The following is an 18,101-nucleotide window of genomic DNA, read 5'->3' as shown; positions in this document are numbered from 1 at the left end:
AGACAGTTGCAGTTGTAAGTGTTCATTCTTGGGGTTCAGGCCTCAGTTCAAAAAATTGTACTCTTCAATTCATCTTGAAGAATGCTTCCTTTGTCCACCTCTGGTCTAATTATTTTAGAGTTGGGGAGAGTTAAGTTAATAAGTTATTAATTAAGCTCTGCAGTTTTAATTAGTTTATTTCATTCTTAATGGAGGGATAAATTACTTGTAAGTTATCATGTCTCTCCTGCTGATTCAATAACTGTGAAAACTTAATGCAGTTTTAAAGTATGTAGAGTTATAGACTCTAGTTATTACAGCATGATAATATGACATATGCTTGTAACTGAAACAGCCGTAAGAATGATGACATTAAAGTGACATTTCCCGTGAAAGTTGACATACACACATCTCTAATTCTAGTCAACGAATATTATCTGAGGCCAATCCGGCAAAGTTTACACATCTTAAGGAAGATTTTCAGATTTCTTCAATAGTGTTAAAAGGGTTTGGGAAAATTTGTGCAAACACTAAATGCATTTCATTATTTGGAACACAATAGAGAAAATGCATCTCAATATGACTTATGTTTTGTAGAAAATGAAAATAATATTTAGGCATCAAATATGATGCTAAGTCATGGTTGGTGATTTATGATAATACATTATATGCCAGAATGATCAAAGAAAAGTGCTACCGTTTAATATCCTGGGCTGGGTGCTAACTGAGTTTTTTTTTTTTTTTAAATATTGGCTTGTTTCCCTCCTTGATTTCTATCTGAAATTTGACATCTGAAAGTAAAAAGGAAATATAAGAGGAAACAGAGGATGCATATCTGCACACAAAACCAACGAATCTATTTTTGCATACTCAACAGGAGTACTAGCTATCTGATAGTGAGCGTTGAAAGTCCAGCCTTTTCTATTGGTAAACCTCAGGATCACAACCATGCTATTGTAGAGACATTTGTTTCATCATTTTATTTTCTCTACCCAGTCCAACCAGATAACTTCATTTTTTTCCTTTTGCCAAACTTTTTTTTTTTTTTGGCTGATTTGACTGGCTTTGTGTAGACATAGTCGCACTGCAAGTTGGCCCCTAATTCAATAATTCACCATGAAGACTGGTTTTCATCCTGACTGTGTTGAACAGGCATCTAATCAGCCATTAATTTCCTTTTTGTTGGATGAACATAATAACTATTTTTGTCTTTCTTTCTGATGGGAAGCAGAGGCAGAGAGAATTAAGGGCTGCCCCTATGCCAGAAAGGGAGGTTGCAGAATTCAGTTTCAGGAGTCAACCCTATAGCAGTCAAGAGTGAATTAGTAGGAAAATCCAGAATTTGGGGAAATGAAAATCATATGGAGGATACCAAAAGGGTATCTGCAGCCACAGGGTACGAGACTTTGTGCTAGGTACTGCAGGTCAGTTTGCCTCCGTACAGAGAGTTCTGTGGTGGTGGACATGTAACTTAATTACTCTAAGCCTGTTTCATTATCTGGATAGTAGAACCAAATACAAAGAAATCTTAAAATGTGAATGAGTAAGTTGAATAAAATGGAACACAGTTTTTATATGTACTTTAAAAATTATTTGAGACCCCTTCAGACAATGGGACTGAGCAAGAACTTATAACTAATATAAAATATATAATAATTCATTATTATCAGGGACATGCTATTATAATTGTGAATTTATTAAGATGATTAATATGTTTTTGTAAGGATGACATTCTTCACAAATTCCATAAACATTCTATTTATTTAACAAAAATAAATAAACTTGAATATTATTCTTATGAATTTAAACATTTGTAAATGGAAAAGAAATACAATTTCAGTTAATGAAATATTAATATACTTTAATATACTAATATGATAATTAAAGGGACTAATTTTACTGAATTTATTTTGACAATCACACAGATAAGCTGGAATTACATTGGCTAAAAAGAAAAAAGCAAGTGTTATCCAAAGGGCATGAATTTTGGTATGAGATGGGTGTTAGAGAAGAATTGAGCTGGGATTATCTGGGCCCCTGGAATTCTGTCTTGTAGTTCATGCAAATCATCTTTCTTTCTTCACAAAAGCCTCTTCAATGAAGACGGATAATGATGTTTCCAACTGTAACTTATAGCATTTCCTTCTGAAAGGAACTGAGATAGGCTGTTAGGTTCCCAGAACAAATACATTCACATTGTGTCAATTTCACAAATTTCACACGTCTGGACCAATCAGTAGTGGGAATGCTGTAGGGCGCCTTCTTGGATGATTTTGCCTTTGTGGCTAAGGTAGGGAAGAAATTAAAAAGTAGGTGTTCATTTAGACCTTCTAGACTCTTAGAATCATGATCTTGAAAGATTGTGTGTATGTGTGTGTGTATACATATATATAACTGAATAAGCAGAATAAAACATAGCTGTTATGATTGTTACACAATAAAGTATTGTCAAGAAAGATATTTTTAAAAAATACTTAGATACATATAACAGTTATTTCATTGTGTTGGTGCAGTTATTTAGCAGCTATGTATTGAACTGTCACAGAATGAAACATACTAACCAGTTTGCTGGATTCAACATATCCATTTCTTCCCTGAAAAGGAGAAAACGACATACTCTCCAAAACCACTCAGTGCAAATGTGTCTAGATAAACCATCCTGATGATAGGGAAGTCATCCCGTGATAGAGACAGGTGAGAAGCCTCAGGGTACTTAACCTGGGCTTTGAGGATCAATGGGATAGGGAGAAGTAGTGAGCATTTCAGGTGGAAGTAAAAGTGCAGTCGACTCAAAACAATTGCATACAATTTTGAAAATATCACTATTTAGGGTAACTTTTCCTGATACATTACTTCTAGAATTAGTTTTCTTAGAAAATGTCCCTTCAAATATGGTTCAAAAGTTGGCTTTATCCCATCCCTTATCTAATTATGTCTAGCTTTGAAATAGTGGACCATAAATAAATGATCTATACTGAGGTTACCCGATAACTTTTCTGCAGTACAATATAGGAAGATTATTCCAGTGTTAAATCTTTTCTTTTTAATGTGTGAACATTTTTTTTATTTAATGGAAATTTATAAGTCAAGCCATCATAAATTCAAAGTTGGGCTCTATTATTGAAAGCTGGTGTTTATGAACAAATGCATGCTTATACATAAACCTTGTGGTGTTTGGATTAGTTTTTGAAGACAAGATAATTCAATAAGAATTTTCAAAGAATTGAGTGTTACGATAAGGCTCATCTAAGATCTTTGAAAACAATTAGCAGAAGGAGCCAAGCAGTTTAAAGGTTAGAAATTAGAGGAAGACAGATCATGGAAAACGTTATCAACAGAAAGAAAATATTTACATTGGAAGAGAGAGTATAACGAGTCTAAATAACTAAAAGAAGCACTTCACATCATCCTATAACATGAAAGCCAGAGCCTGGTAGCTGAGATATATCTTTGTTCACTGATCTTTCTCTTGCTTATGTTATCTTCCATATTAATTAGAAACAGAACCCAACTTATTTTAAAGATAGTGTGTGTTGCATCTTCAGAACCAAATAATTGTCTCTAATCACAGTTATAAAGCTGGACATCTGGATTTAGCTCTTGTTTAGTATTACATGTATGTTACACCATCTACTTTGATTTTAATTCTGCCATCATGCTTTGCCCTTCGCTTGGCTTTCAACCAAAATGCACTAAGCCCACGTCTTTGAATTATCTTCTCATTGTGTTAGCAGTCTAAGTATAACTGATAAATTTTTGATGAATTGTCGGTCTTTATCATCAGGAAGATCCCTTAAAACTCTGAAACATTGAAACATGTGATGTTTCTTTTCATTGTGGGAAGTAATGCCAGTTAAGAAGGAGATACCACTTGGCTAAATGATTGTTACTAAACTAATATTTTATTTGGGTTGCCTGGTTATTCTAACCCGTAATGGCCTCGAGGTATACTCCTTAAACATCATTCCTCACCATAATGTCTGTTACTGCTTCAAAAACGTGAAAGGATATTTGTTTAAAAGGCAATCATCACTCAAGATCATTTACTCCTTGGTGTCAGCTGTCAGCCTAATACATTTATTTGGACAGCAGTAGATTCTGACAGAACTTATAAAGTTCTCTTTCTTGGTTGTGAAATATGATGGATGTGCCATACTGGTGACCTTTACACAAGGCCACATGTTAATATTCAGGACCTCCCTTTTGTTGGACTTGAACAATGGTTGTCATTAAGAAAGCTCGGTTTGCCAATATGCCCTCTGTTAGGATGCTGGACCACTCCTGATTGGTCACCAGGAAGTATCATGTGCCTTTGATGGAAATGACATGGAAGATGTATGGTCAAAGTGCTGTGCTCAGCACTACTGCTGTGCAGAGGAGAAAACCACTATGACCCAAATAGCCCTGCACTCAAACAATGTCGCACCAACCAAAGACAACATATTGGGAAGAAAAATGCTTGTAAACTGCGTGTGTTGGAAGATGTATTGGCCAGATGGCCATAGGGCAATCTTTGAACTATTGAAATCTTTAGAAATATTGTTTGGTTCCAAAACAATACTTACAAACCTAATTAATCAAGCTTAGATGGCTTATTTTCAGGCTTTCCACAGTGTGTTGCTTTAATGCAAGAATAGGGTCTGTCAGATTCTTTTTTGCTATTTCACAGAGGCACGCAAAAACTCAGCATGTGCATTCATGTTCATACAAGTTGAGGCTCTAAATTTCAAAATAATATCTATGTAGATCTCTGGTGATCCCTTCAACAAAGGCCAGGGGTAAAGGGAGTCTGTATTCGTTCTTCCATTGTTTCTGCCTCTATGGGTGACTTCTTTCTGTCCTACCGCCTAATTTTATTCATCCGAATCATTTATTCACAATCAGTTGAGGAAGATCTTCCTTATTGAATGTTCCACCAAGAGTTGAAAACATTTAACTGTTTTCTTGGAGAGTAAATATGATGAAAGATCATTTTCTTGTATATTTGCTATTGAATGATGTCAGTGAAAGTGTTCACATGTACAGTCCTTACTTCTAAATCCTAAGGTCATTTCTTAAAAATATTCTTGGGAAATGGTACATCCCTCAGGTGGTGAGAGTAAGATATTCAGGAACAGCTTCATATAAAGAAGGTTAAGATGCTATCTGGAGTGATAGCATGATTGGGGCATAAACTCTTTTGTGTCTCAAGCAAGCTGTGGTTGAAATAAATTAATCATTTAGATAAAAGAATCACCAAGTATTTAATTGCATGCAAAATAGTGCTTGACCAGAGTTTTAGCACGATGTGAAATATTACACTGGGTCATGGCAATTGAATTGTGTGAGTACAATCCCCAAAGGTCAACTTCTGGTTATTCATTTAAAGGCGGATTGCCGACTTTGTGAGTTATCCAAGTACTCCCCACTGTGTCCTCCAGGGCTATGTCACTAATCATCAGCTAGTTAGATCACAGAACTGGAGAAAGGGAAGGGGCTGAAATTCAGTCCATAATTCTACAGCTTGTGGGCAATTCAGATGAAAAACTTAATAGAAGGAGAGCTGCTCATGCTTGTTCCTTATCAGGAAAATATGAATCAGTGTCAACAGTTGGAAAAAAATATTCAGGTACTAAGCAATGTTGGCAAGAATGTAGGACAGCAACAGTGTCAAAACATGGTTGAAAAATAAGCAAATGAATGTAATTAAATAAAAAGTTCCATATAATTAAAAGAGTAAGCCACTCAGAGTCACAGGATTGTTAAGCTTGGAGAAAATTATAAAGCTTATTTTCACTATTCTCCAGGATAAACGAAGTCTTGGAGATATTTCTTCAGTAAATTGATAAATCCATTGGAACTAAATGCTGTGGCTCTCTCTAAATAGTGGTTCACATGTGGCACATATTTAAAAGTTTAGAGCACCCCAGTGTGCATCAGTGTCCCTAAAGATGTCTGTGATTGAATTGCAATAGCAGTTGAATAGTGTCATGGGGATGGAGTGACATCATGGGAGGTGAGTGGTGCTTCTGAATCCTTGGCTGTTTTCTACTGATGCAGGTGAAATGTTGCCTGTACATGTGCTTTCCTTAGGGCGTAGATATTCACCCTCATAGATTCAAATTTTTCTCTCTGTTTAATATTCTGCAGCTTGGATTTGACATGAGTAGATGTGGACTGTTGCTGCTGCTTCTTTTTTTTTTTTTTTCTCATTTATCTAGCTTGTTTTTCTCAGGCATGTCCATATTCACTGTGTGGTGTCTGTCTTTGAATTTAGAAAGTTCTCAGCCATAGTTCTGTGGGAAAGAGTTCTTTGGCTTTAATGTTCCATATATGTATATGGTATACCTTTAGTCTTACACTTCATGTTTGTGCTACAGTTTAGACATTCGTATTGAGATGCCCTCCAGCTCACTGGTCGTATCTTTGACCATGTCCAATCTACTGATAAATCTATCACTGACATTCTTCATTTATCTTTTAGTACTTTCTTTCCTTTCTACTTACAGCGTTTCTTTTTGATTTTTAAACATTTTACCTTTTTGTGTTTTGTGTATCTTTTCTTTCATGTTGTGTACTTTTTCAATTATGACTCATATTGATCATAATTATTTCAAAGTCCACTTGATAATTCCAACATTGGTGTCATCTGAATCCAGGTGTTTTTGGTTTTGTCGTTGCTTTTTTTTCCTGCTTCAGACTGTATTTTCTGCCTTTTGATGTGCCTCAAAAATTTTCACTGAATGTCAAGTGTAATGTATGCAGTAATGAAAGTGAGATGACTAGATTTTAATGTGAGATTTTCTGTTAACCTGGCTAGGTGTTGGGTTTTCGCCATAATTGGTTATCAGAACCTTCAAATTTGTCCAGTGTTCTTGCTTTTTTATGTCCTGTGGAATTGAACTTCCCTAATTATTGCCCCTCAGAAAGGATCTGAGTCTTGCAACTCTTTCAACAATAATTCGTGATTATTATATATTAGAGCCCTGTTGTCTTGGTGTGGGAAAAGGGAACAGTCTATCGTTAATGCTAAATCGGTCTTTTTGTGATTAGGTGTCCCTGGGCTGTAACCTCAAAAGCGTATGAGTTTTTTCCACGCCCTCTCAGGAAGGACAGAAAGGCTAAGAGGACTGGAAAGGGAAAATGCCTACCCTCAGCTGGTAAAGATCTTCTACATGGAGAATTCTCTGGACATAGCTTACCATGATTACTTTTCCCCTGCCTTGTCAGAATCATGAAATGATCAATCTTAGACACTGACCCTGAGAGACTCCTAGAGGTCCCCAAGACTAACAGGTAGGGATCCTCAAACGTTGGTGTCTAGGTGTTTTCTCACTCTTTAGGTATCCCATGTCCAGCCAACAACTACTCATCAGATTGGCGAGTCAATGTTCCTACAAGGTTATGGCTCCAAAGACGTGTTTAGGTAAGCAGATCTTGGCTGGACTCATAGTATTCAACTGTCCCTCCAGGTTGAGGGTGACAGCCTACCTGAAAACTCAATCTTATGATGGGTCTAGGAGAAGTCTTTGGCAATCAGCTTCTTCCGCTCTTTCTTGTAGTAAAGACAGCAGTATCAGTTTTCAAGCGATTACACATTAGGGCTAAGGGCAGAAGTCCATCCAATGTATTTTTCCAACATATTATTATCGTGAGTCCCATTTTATAGGTGAGGAAAATCAAGACCTCCATGTGTTATCCAAGTAACTAGCCAGGAAGGTACAAACTGTAGATTTCAAGCAAGAAGTCTGGGTCCAGAACTTGTGCACTTGACCTCTAACCTCTATCACCTGTTGGGATTCGGTGCACTGGGAATTATTCCCGTCGAATTCCATTCCATCAGTTAAAAAATAGCTCTTACTCTCCAGTTAAAAGGTTGGTGGGTGGTGGCAGTCTTTATTAAATCTCATTTTGTAGTCTAAAACTGCTATTTAAAAACCCTGCGATATTGAAATATTTAGCACAGACTTATTTAAAGCTTTTGTTTGATTGTGGATATATAAGAGATAAAACCCTTTAACATTATCCTCTATTGATACCTACAGCAAAGGGTCGAATCAGGTTTGGGCAACTAATTGTCTCTGTGCTTCTTTTCCCCTATTAAGACAGTTGCCTCTAGCTTTGTCATAAGATAAACATGCTCAGGTTAGAAGCAAGAGAGAGTGGAAGAGACAGAGAGCAGGGAAAGAAACATTTTGAGAGGACAGCAAGAAGTGTGTGTGATAAGGAGAGCCGCTTGCTTGCTGGCACCCCAGTGAGGCCATACGTCAAGGGTTTCTTATTTGATTTTTTTCCATTGAACATATTAACATCTGTCATGATTTATCATGTGTTATCTCACAGCTCAAAGAAAATGAGACATTGTGTTTGTAAAATACATTCTGCCCTGAGGTTTTGTACCTTGAGATCTGTCGGCCACAATATTTCAAATAGAATTAGTAACAGATGGAAGGCCTGTGCTGCACAATCAGAGGCGGAAGTGCTTACACACTAAAAGAACTTGCAAAACCTGAATTTTTGGTTTGAGAGATTTTCTTTAACAACAATGACAACCAAGCAAAAACAGGTGTCTCAATGGTTAGGCAAAGTTAAGCTTTTATACGAGTTGCCCGAGGGAGCAGGAAGAACCAGCTAACTGTGCAGTCCATTGGAGAAGGCTTCCATAGTGTCAAACTCAGATTTTGCTCATTTTATTCACTGCGCCTTGAGCAGGATACTTGATCAGAGCATAATGCCATCATTCCTTCTGTACATAACACTGTTAGAATTTTCCCTGGGAGAAAGCCTGGACAGCTGGGCAGAACCTGGCTGATGGGCAGTATCCAATTATTGTCAGCTGTTATATTGTTTTTTTTTAAAGATTTATTTTTATTTATTTTTTATTGGAAAGGCGGATATACAGAGAGGAGAGACAGAGAGGAAGATCTTCCGTCCGATGATTCACTCCCCAAGTGGGCACAACGGCCGATGCTATGCCGATCCGAAGCCAGGAGCCTCTTCCGGGTCTCCCACGTGGGTGCAGAGTCCCAAAGCCTTGGGCTGTCCTTGACTGCTTTCCCGGGCCACAGGCAGGGAGCTAGAAGGGAAGTGGGGCTGCTGGGATAGAACCGGCGCCCATATGGGATCCCAGGGGTGCAAGGCAAGGACCTTAACCACTTGCGCCACCGCGCCGGGCCCCAGCTGTTATATTGTGAACACTCCTCCCAAACCAGTCAATGTCAGTCAACATGTAACTTGGGACATCATTAGCATTGGTCATGTAGTCAAAAAAATAAACTACCCTCAAATCCAAAGATCAGAGTCTCCATGCCAGCGTCTGCAATGTTTGTCCAGTGCTATGGATAAGACCCTGCTCTTGCCGAGTCGTACTTTTCATCACAGGAAAATGATGAGCTGGAGAGTATATGTGAGGCTTACATGGGCTTTTTTATGTGAAAATATATACAACAGAAAGTGATATGCAAGCTCTAAAGGGGCATCTAAGTTTGACTTCTGAAATGAGACAGTTTATGAAAAGGTAACTGAGAAGGGTTGATACTGACTCTAGTATCTGCAATCTCTGATGAGCGTTTGAGACCTGTGACTCTCTACCATGTTTACACATTTTAGACAGTGAAAGTTTTATAACATTCAGACCTTTGGGTCCTACTCTCTGGTTCATCAGGAGCAGGATGACCTATCCACACAATTTAAAGCACACCAGAGCCAAAGAAACAGAAGAGACCTAGGTGTTCATCTACTGATGAATGGATAAAGAAAATTTGCTGTCCATGCACAATTGGATATTACTCAGCAAAAAAAAGATGAAGTCTTATTATTTGTAACAGTGTGGATGGAACTGGATATTATTATGTTAGGTAAGATGAGCCAAGAACAGAAAGGCAAGTATAATCTCATTCATAGGTGGAATCTGAAAGCTAGTGATCTTGTAGAAATCAAAAACATAGTGGTAGTTACCTGAGGCTGGGGGGTAGAAGTAGAGAGGAAGGGATGAGGAAGAGTTGAGCAAAGTTGGTTGGTGGATATTAGGTTATAGCTGCATAGGAGTGAGAAGTCCTGGAGTTCTGTTACACAGCAGGGGACATATAGTAACATAATTAATATTTTTCTATTCTTTTAGAATATTCTATTCTAAAAAGAAAAGTTAAATGCCTAAATGAATAACTATATTTATTATTTTGATTTGATGTTACACAAGGTGTATTATAATTCAATATCAAATAATAACCCCATAAACATGAACAATTTTATAGGTCTGCTAAAGTGTCAAAAAGAAATAAAAAAGATTTTAAAAAGTAAGCAAGCTTGTCAGGTATTGTCTGATGTGCAGCTAGTGTTGGGAAATAATGAATTAGACTCAAAAGATGTGTAGTCTAACAGCAATAACCCCCAGCCTTACGTCATGAGCTACAGAAATTGGCTCAAATCTTGTCACTGATGAAAATCATTACAAATTGCCAAAAGGCTTTCCTTTTCCAGCAGTGTACTTCTAATTGTTTAATTGCAAAACAGCTTGTTCTATTCATTTAGGCAACCTGGTTTTTGCATCTTAGAGGAAATAGAAGTCACAAACCAGGCTGTGAAATTGGAAGTGTCAGGTTTTCTGTGCTCAAGTTCAATTTTTACTACAAATGATCTGGCTCACTTAGTCCCAATATAGTCACTTTTATTTTTCTGATTAATGTTTTGTCATTGGGGTAGTACCTAGTACATGCCAGTTGCTCAGTAAAACCTGGTTACATAACTGAATACTACGCATAATCACTGCTTATCCCAATAACATACATGGTGGCTTTGATAAGAATCCCCTACACACACATGCATAAATTCATGTATAAATACATAACCTGCATTTTGTAAATATAAAGTCACTGATTTCATCTCTGGGAAGCAGTGGAGCGAGGATGTTGAGGGTGCTGGGGATTCAGTCTCAGATGACATTGGACGTCTCTTTTAACCCAAGTTTCTGGGCTGTGAAGATGTGTCAAGTTTCTCATGTCTTCCATCCTGTTCCTGATGTTTGAATAAAAGAAAAAGGGCAGGTTGAATGCTGTTGATTTTGGTTTGTTTTCTTAGGGGATCAAGAGACTCTATGCTTTTGTTTTGAAAGACTTTAGCTGTTTCTCTGTATTTGGTATAGATTTTCAAATTCCAGGCTTTAAGACAAAATGGAAAAACCAAAAGAAAATGATAATCGCCACCTCAAGTTTTGGAAGTAGAGCAGATTTCCAGAGCTCAGCAATCTGCCTATGCAGCGGGCTCACACATGCATTCTACTGTTCCAAGCAGAAAGCTTGTGAGATCATGTTCTAAGATAAAGATGGTAAGAGTTAAGTGACTGTGTGGCTTCTAGAGTGCTGGCCATTAGACCAAGAATATAACTGGTGGTCAATGATGATTCCAAACGTGCTTGTGTTTTGCATATTCCATATTGTATAAGCAAAAATGTATGTTTACATATATTTAAGACAGTTTTTTTTCTGTTTCTTTCAAAATCCAGAGAAAAGGTCTACCCTGTGCCCATATGTTCTTATGAAAATGAAAGAATCTGAGAGGTATCTGGTCTCTGTGCTGGGACATCTCTGCATGGCCCCTCTGTCATTTTCTTGTTAGCTGACCCCTAAAAGCATTTCTCTTAGATTCATCCTCTTCAGACAAGGTTTGTGGTTCAGGAGGAGCGTGCCCTGGCACCCAGCATGGGTAGCATCCCCTGCCATTTGAGCTTTGTACATTGAGACTAAGTGTCTTGGTTCCAGTTGCTAGACTTTGTGTAATTTCTTCCACACAGCAAAATTCAAGATGTCTAATTTCTTTCTTAATAACCTCCTAAATTTCCTTCCTTTGTATTCCTCTGTATATATATATACATATATATACATGTATATACATACACACATATATATACATGTATATACACATGTATATACATATACATGTATATATATGTGTGTGTGTATGGATTCCTTGTTATTTTTTTTAATAAAAAAATTAAGTATTAAGCATTACTCTGGGACAGTGTCTATAATTTAGAACTATCCTGGATATATTAGTCTCTACAGTACCTATACTAAACTACTACAAGTTGGACACAGACATTTGTTTCCTCAGTTCTAGAGCCAGAAGTTCCGAAATCCGGGTATCACCAGTATTGGTTTCATTCGGAAGTTCTGAGGACAGCTGATTCAGTGAGCTGCTGGACAAGACTCAGCCTGGGAAGCACAGCTTTACTCTGGGCTTTGTACAACAGTCTGAGCAGTTTTAAACTAGGCTTGTTTTGATTTACCTTCTGCAGGTGCTTCTGAGAGATTTCTTGGCCAATCAGGATTGGGTTGGTGTTGAGAGATGCAGATTCAAGCTCCAACTCTGCTAATGTGTGTGTGTGTGTGTGTGTGTGTGTGTGTGTGTGTGTGTGTGTGTGTTTTCTTTGCCTGCAAGTATACCAGAAATCCGGGGTTAAGACTTAACCTCAAGCATGTTTGACCTTATCTTAACTCAGCTACATCTTCAGAGACCCTGTTTCCAAATAAGAACACTTGCACAGAAGCTAGAGGAAGTTCAAGCCTTTTAGAAGGACATAATGTGAGCTTTATGAACTGTAAAATGAAGACAACAACACTACCTACCAGCTATGATTCTCCCGAGTACTACACAGCAAACACTGCAGGGTCTCATACAAAAGCATTGTCAATGTTTTCCTTCCCTTTCCTTCTGTTATTTTTTCTTCCCTCTTCCATTTAGCTACCCCAGACCCCATTTTCTTTTTTATTTCTGTTTGCTCAGAGTAAAGATCAAAACATACAAAAATTCCTTTTATCTGCTTCATCTTTCCTGCCATTGATGTAGTAAGTGATATTATAATTCATTCTTTTAAACTAACGTGCTTTCCTTTTACAGTGCTTCCAGGTAGCGCCCAGAGTCCAGTGGCCTTTAAAAAACTACTCTGTACGCACAAGTATATGATTCCCAGGTCTCCTGTAAGTACAACCTCCTCTGAAGACGAAAGCTATGGAGACTGCTGTCCCACCCCTACACCATCCAATGAAGGGGATGCATCCCCACGAAGCTCCAATGTCAAAGGAAAAGTTAAGAAGTCAGACCGAAGAGTGTCTAACCAGGCCTGGAGCAGTCCGTTTTTGGAACAGCAAATGGCAAAAAGGCCCATTTTACAGCATTCAGTAACTCCCATTCACCTGGAGGCTGTGGGTGTACATTTCAAAAGACATAGGAAACCTCAAAACCAGTCCTCGGACAGATCCCAAGGAGATTCTGGTAGGTATCAAGTCGTGGTCCCTAACTTCTTATTTCAACTGGTCACAGTGTATTTTAACTTCCATGGAAACATAAAGATGACTAATTATATGGCAAGTCCTATTATAACAAGTCTAGAAAGACCACATCACTCTGCATCATATCACTCACATCTTTCATGCAGTTTCACTGTTACCTTTATTACACATGCGTTAGTTGATGCAGTGCAATTCGATGAGTCAGGGACGGACTTGTTGTCTGCTTCCTGTTAGTAGGCTCAGCATCCCAGAAACAAAGGAATAGCTGGCCCAAGCAATATATTCTCCACAAAAGAGAAAAGAACAAGAAGAAAAAGAGCAAGTGTGAGAGAGAGAGGGTGCAAGAGAGAAAGGAAAGAAGGTGAAATTCAGGCTGTTATGTCTGCCCACTCGTGTGGGAGACCTGGGTTGGATTCCAGGTTCTCGGTGTGGGACCCAGCTCAAGCCTGTCATTGTAAGCATTTGGGGACAGTGAGTCAATGGATGACAGTTCTGTCTGCGTCTCTGTTCTTAAACACGTTTAAGAAAAGTATTCAAAAATTTGTAAAAAGTGACTTATAGCATGCAAATTTTACACTCCTGAAGCATTGGATTCCAATTTGTGTTGGCAATGAGTAAAATTCCCCGAATAAACACTTTGATATTCTATATATATGAAAATGCAAGTGGAAAGAATGTGGGTTTTTTTTTTTTTTGCAGTCTTGGCTATATTTTTACATTTTTATATGAAAAAGTTATTTAGGAAAATGATTGGTTTGCAATTTCAGATAAAGGTTGTGAGGTCATTGCTTCTTGGATTCTAAATCTCATTTCATTTGAAAGCATGGTAGATTGTGTATGTGGCTGTTTGGGGTGTGGGTAGGGTTGGTGTCTTCCTTGGCTGATTCATGCCCCAGATACCTGTAATAGACAGGCAAAATGCTCAGAAATCAATTGAAATCTCTGCTGTGATGGCAAGGACCCAACCACCCAACCCATCACCCACTGCTTCCTAGGATACTCATGTGCAGAAACACGGAAGTGGGAGCCCAGCCAAGGTCTCTTCTCTAATATTACAGTGATTTCCCAAACACCTACTGTTTGTGAGAGAATCTGTAAAAGACCCCCCAGTTGGAGCACTGTGGTGGGTCGCGACCCAGAGTGTTAATGCTGCCCGTCTTGGCCTTCCAGGGACAGCTGCCCGACCTTTTACTGCCATCGGCCTCTGCGGGAACTACACCTCTGTCGCCCAGCCAAGCGTCTGGCGGAGTTGCTCAGACCCCCAGCTGGAGGAGAGGATGGCAGCCCGGGCACACCCGGATTTCCAACGCCAACTCCTAGGCGTCTACGGAAATGCAGCAAGAAGAAGCACGGTTGCCATGGCGCCAGAGACGCTCCGGAAGCATCCTCCTGTGGAAAGGAGGCCGAGGGCCGATGCCTCCTTCCGTGGGAGTGTGGCAGGAGTGCCCCTTCTGCTTGCGGGTGCTTCCACCCATACGACCCCCAAGAGGTTAATCAAGGTTTGCTCCTCGGCACCGCCCCGCCCACCCCGGCGTTTCCATACGGCTTGTTCACAGGCCCTTTCCAGGCCGGTGGTGAATGCCCAGTTCCTCTAGCCGCTGTGAGGGATTGTTCAGAGAGAGCTGCGCATCCTCCAATCAATGCCTGCCCAGAACAACAGAAAGGGCCTCAGATGTACTGGTTTCCACAGAACCATTGTTAGGCTTTTGTGAAGCATTTTTGAACCTAATAAATAATGTCAAAAGTCTCTATCGCAGCCCAAAATGTTCCTTTTTGAAGCATTTCTAATAGTATTTTTGTTCTGCGGTGTCATCCAGTGTTAGGAAGAATGTACGCTTCACAATAGGAATGGGGTGCATCGCGTGCCACTTACAGCATGCCTCCGGGGACTGCCGGGATACCTCACTTTGTTTTGCTTGTTCAGGTACAGGGTTTAGGCTTAAGGACTTTTTCTAGGAGCCGTTCGAATTTCTAAACACAAGTTTGGGAAACAATTGAACTTCTGTAACTTAAGACTTAACTTGAGATTTGATTACTCCTGATGTGCCTTGTCACTAGGGTAATCCTTCAGGCCATAGTAAGGTTTTTAGGTCTGAAACTTGAACCTGGTTCCTTGGGGGGGTTGGCGGGGGGGGGGGGGTGGGGGGCGGGGCTTGAAGCACTTGGAACTAAGCTTAGTGTAAAAGGAGAGTAGAAAATTTCTGATACGCAATAGAAAATCCTGGAGCAGCTGAGATGATCAAAACAATCGCTGGAGACAATGCTTGCCTTCTGGCTAAGAGCTTCACATACCCGTTTTTCACTGTGATTAATGCTAAGCCAATCTTATCAAATTATTATTTTTTTTTATCAGATTTGTGTTTTGTCTTTTCAATGTATTGGTTTTAAACACTCAGTGACAGGAAGCCGTGTGAGCAGTACTTACACGTCTGTATGCGCTGCTTCACTCATCAAATTCCTTCCAATTTTCCTACAGTCACAGTTTTATACATGCAGGTTGTAAAATCTTATTGCATCTGAAGGGGTGCTGTTTTTCTGTATGTTTGTGTTTTGTTTTTTAGCTTTGGTTAAAATTAACATATATGCCAAATAGTGTGACTACATTAAGGTATCAGGTATCTCAAGTTCAAGTGTAAGCCTCAGCATTTCAATTGCAATGAAATGTTATAAGCAGTACCTGCTGAACACTTTAGATTCTGTTTGTATCCTTGAAGCCGGTTTCATTTCTTTGAATATTAACACGGTCTAGCAGCAATGTGCTTTTAAGAAAAGTAATCTCAAGCTTTGGAGTTTTCCTGGTTGCAGAAAAATATAATAACATGACTTTTAAGATATAATATGCTGCTTTGAATTTTCTGTGTATCACAGATTGTCAATGACTGTCACGATCTCCTGAGTTTATCAGTGTCTGCTCCCCAAGAGTTCATGTGACAGATGTAAATCAACCTCAGACCCTTTGGTTGGGTACAAATGTTTGGACAAACTCACAGGTTTTGTGTAGATTACGGGCTATCTTAAGTTTCTATTTGATTCTGAGTTCATCACTTGTTTTTTTTTAAGTCAGCCATGTTAAATGGTTCTAAAGCAACAGAAATTTTCTAATGGTCAGTGTAGAACATCTGGTTCAAAGAGTAATTGATTATTTCAGCTATGTAAGTATAGATCATTGAATTTGCTAACAGCATAACAAACACGGTGTGATTCTATTCATTATTGAGAAAAGGGATTCAAATGAAAGTTGTAAAATGCACAATCACGTATATTAAAACAGTTCCCAAAGCATGTTCCCTCTATAATATCTCATAATTAGAAAGCTAGTTATAAAAAGAGGGTTTTTGAAATAGATTTTGTGTATAAATATTTCCAAGTAATATGATCCAGCTTGCTCCTTGTTAGCAAATATAGCATTTGTTAGGTTCCTGAGAAATCTCACAGTAAAAAACAAACCACCACCACAACCAAAGATAAACAAATAAAACCCCCAAACTTTACCAGCTGATGTTTAATCCAACAGTTCCCAACTGTCATTTACTCCAAAGGGACTATTCATAGGTATATTTTGTAAGTACAAGTTTAATATTTTTTAGCACCTGTACTCTATGCAATAACGTAAAAAGAAAACACTGCTCAAGACTTTATTCTAAACATGCCAAATCCAAGTAGATTAGTAGGATTGAAAGTAAGGATTTCTTTTCAAATAATTGAAATGGAGGTGTGTAACAAGGTGTTCACTTATTTTTTCTTAATTTGGGTGTACATGTTGGGATAGATTAATTGGACCAAGCCTGAGCATGTGAAGGTGGTGATGAATGAAGAGCACTTCCAACTTTTCATGGCATGAGGACATCCAAGCCCTGAATGAACTTAGACACATGGGGCTGCCATTGTGGCTTAACATGATAAGCTGCTGCCTGAGATGCTGGCTCCCCAAATGGGTACCAATTCAAGTTCAAACTGCTCCACTTTTGATCCAGCTCCTGGGAAGAGCAGTGGAAGATGGCCTGATTTTTTGGGCCCACACATTCCTGGGGGGCACCTAGATGAAGCTTCTGGGTCCTGGCTTCATGGGACTCAGTCCCAATCACTCTGGCCTTCTGGGCAGTGAAGCAGAGAATGGAAAAATTCTCTCTCTCCTTCTCTCCCTTTCTCTCTCTCCCAAGCCCCTCATAACTCTTTCAAGTAAATAGATTTTTTAAAACAACTTAAAAACAAATGCGCCAAGGTCAATGTGATTAAATCATTCCAAGTGCCATTTCCCCTCAATCTTGCTGAATTAAGTAGTTATAATTGGGGATGGCTCAATCTTAGGAAATAGCTAATATATGTTTATGTATGGCGCTGTAAGGTGGTAAGGCCTGGATTAAAGTCTTCAGGTATGAGATTCTTGTATATGTTCTAGTTACAACTTTTATTTCTTCTAAAGTATCTAACATGAGTTACTAATATTTACTGTTACATAATCTAAGTGATACCTAAAAAATATAATAGGATATTTTATGGTGAACTATTTTTCTGATAAGTGCATAGGAAATAGAGATTGATTAACTTAAAATATTGATGTGTTGGGGCTGGTGTCTGGGAAAGCAGTGAAAGATGCCCCAAGTACTTGGGTCTCTGTGCCTGTGTGGGAGATCCAGAAGACACTCTGGCCTCCTGACTTGAGACTGGCCTAGTTCCAGCCATCTGGCCTATTTGGGGAATGAGCCAGTGGTTGGAAAATCTGTCTCCCTCTCCATTCCCCTCTCTCTTTGTATAAGTCTAACTTTTGAATAAAGTAACTGATGCATTGACAAGACTCAATATTTAAAACTCTTAGTAAATACTGTCTAAAAGTAAAGAATCCTTTTATAACAGAAT

General features: G+C 38.7%; 1 protein-coding gene across 1 annotated transcript in view; it reads left to right on the top strand.

Annotated features, from left to right (window-relative positions):
- CUNH12orf42 (chromosome unknown C12orf42 homolog) overlaps nucleotides 1-14,839 on the top strand; it is a 109,680-nt gene extending 94,841 nt beyond the window's left edge. Inside the window, exons 5-6 of the mRNA XM_040987993.1 lie at nucleotides 12,853-13,227; nucleotides 14,415-14,839. Coding sequence (XP_040843927.1) covers nucleotides 12,853-13,227; nucleotides 14,415-14,839 — 800 coding nt within the window. The remainder of the gene's footprint in view (nucleotides 1-12,852; nucleotides 13,228-14,414) is intronic.
- The last annotated feature ends 3,262 nt before the right edge of the window (nucleotides 14,840-18,101 follow it).

The sequence above is a fragment of the Ochotona curzoniae genome, unplaced genomic scaffold, assembly GCF_017591425.1.
Source record: "Ochotona curzoniae isolate NIBS_2020 unplaced genomic scaffold, NIBS_Ocur_1.0 contig_1014, whole genome shotgun sequence".
In the NCBI taxonomy this organism is placed as follows: Eukaryota; Metazoa; Chordata; class Mammalia; order Lagomorpha; family Ochotonidae; genus Ochotona; species Ochotona curzoniae.
The sequence above is the reverse complement of the archived record's forward strand: the minus strand, read 5'-3'. Positions and strand labels throughout refer to the sequence as shown.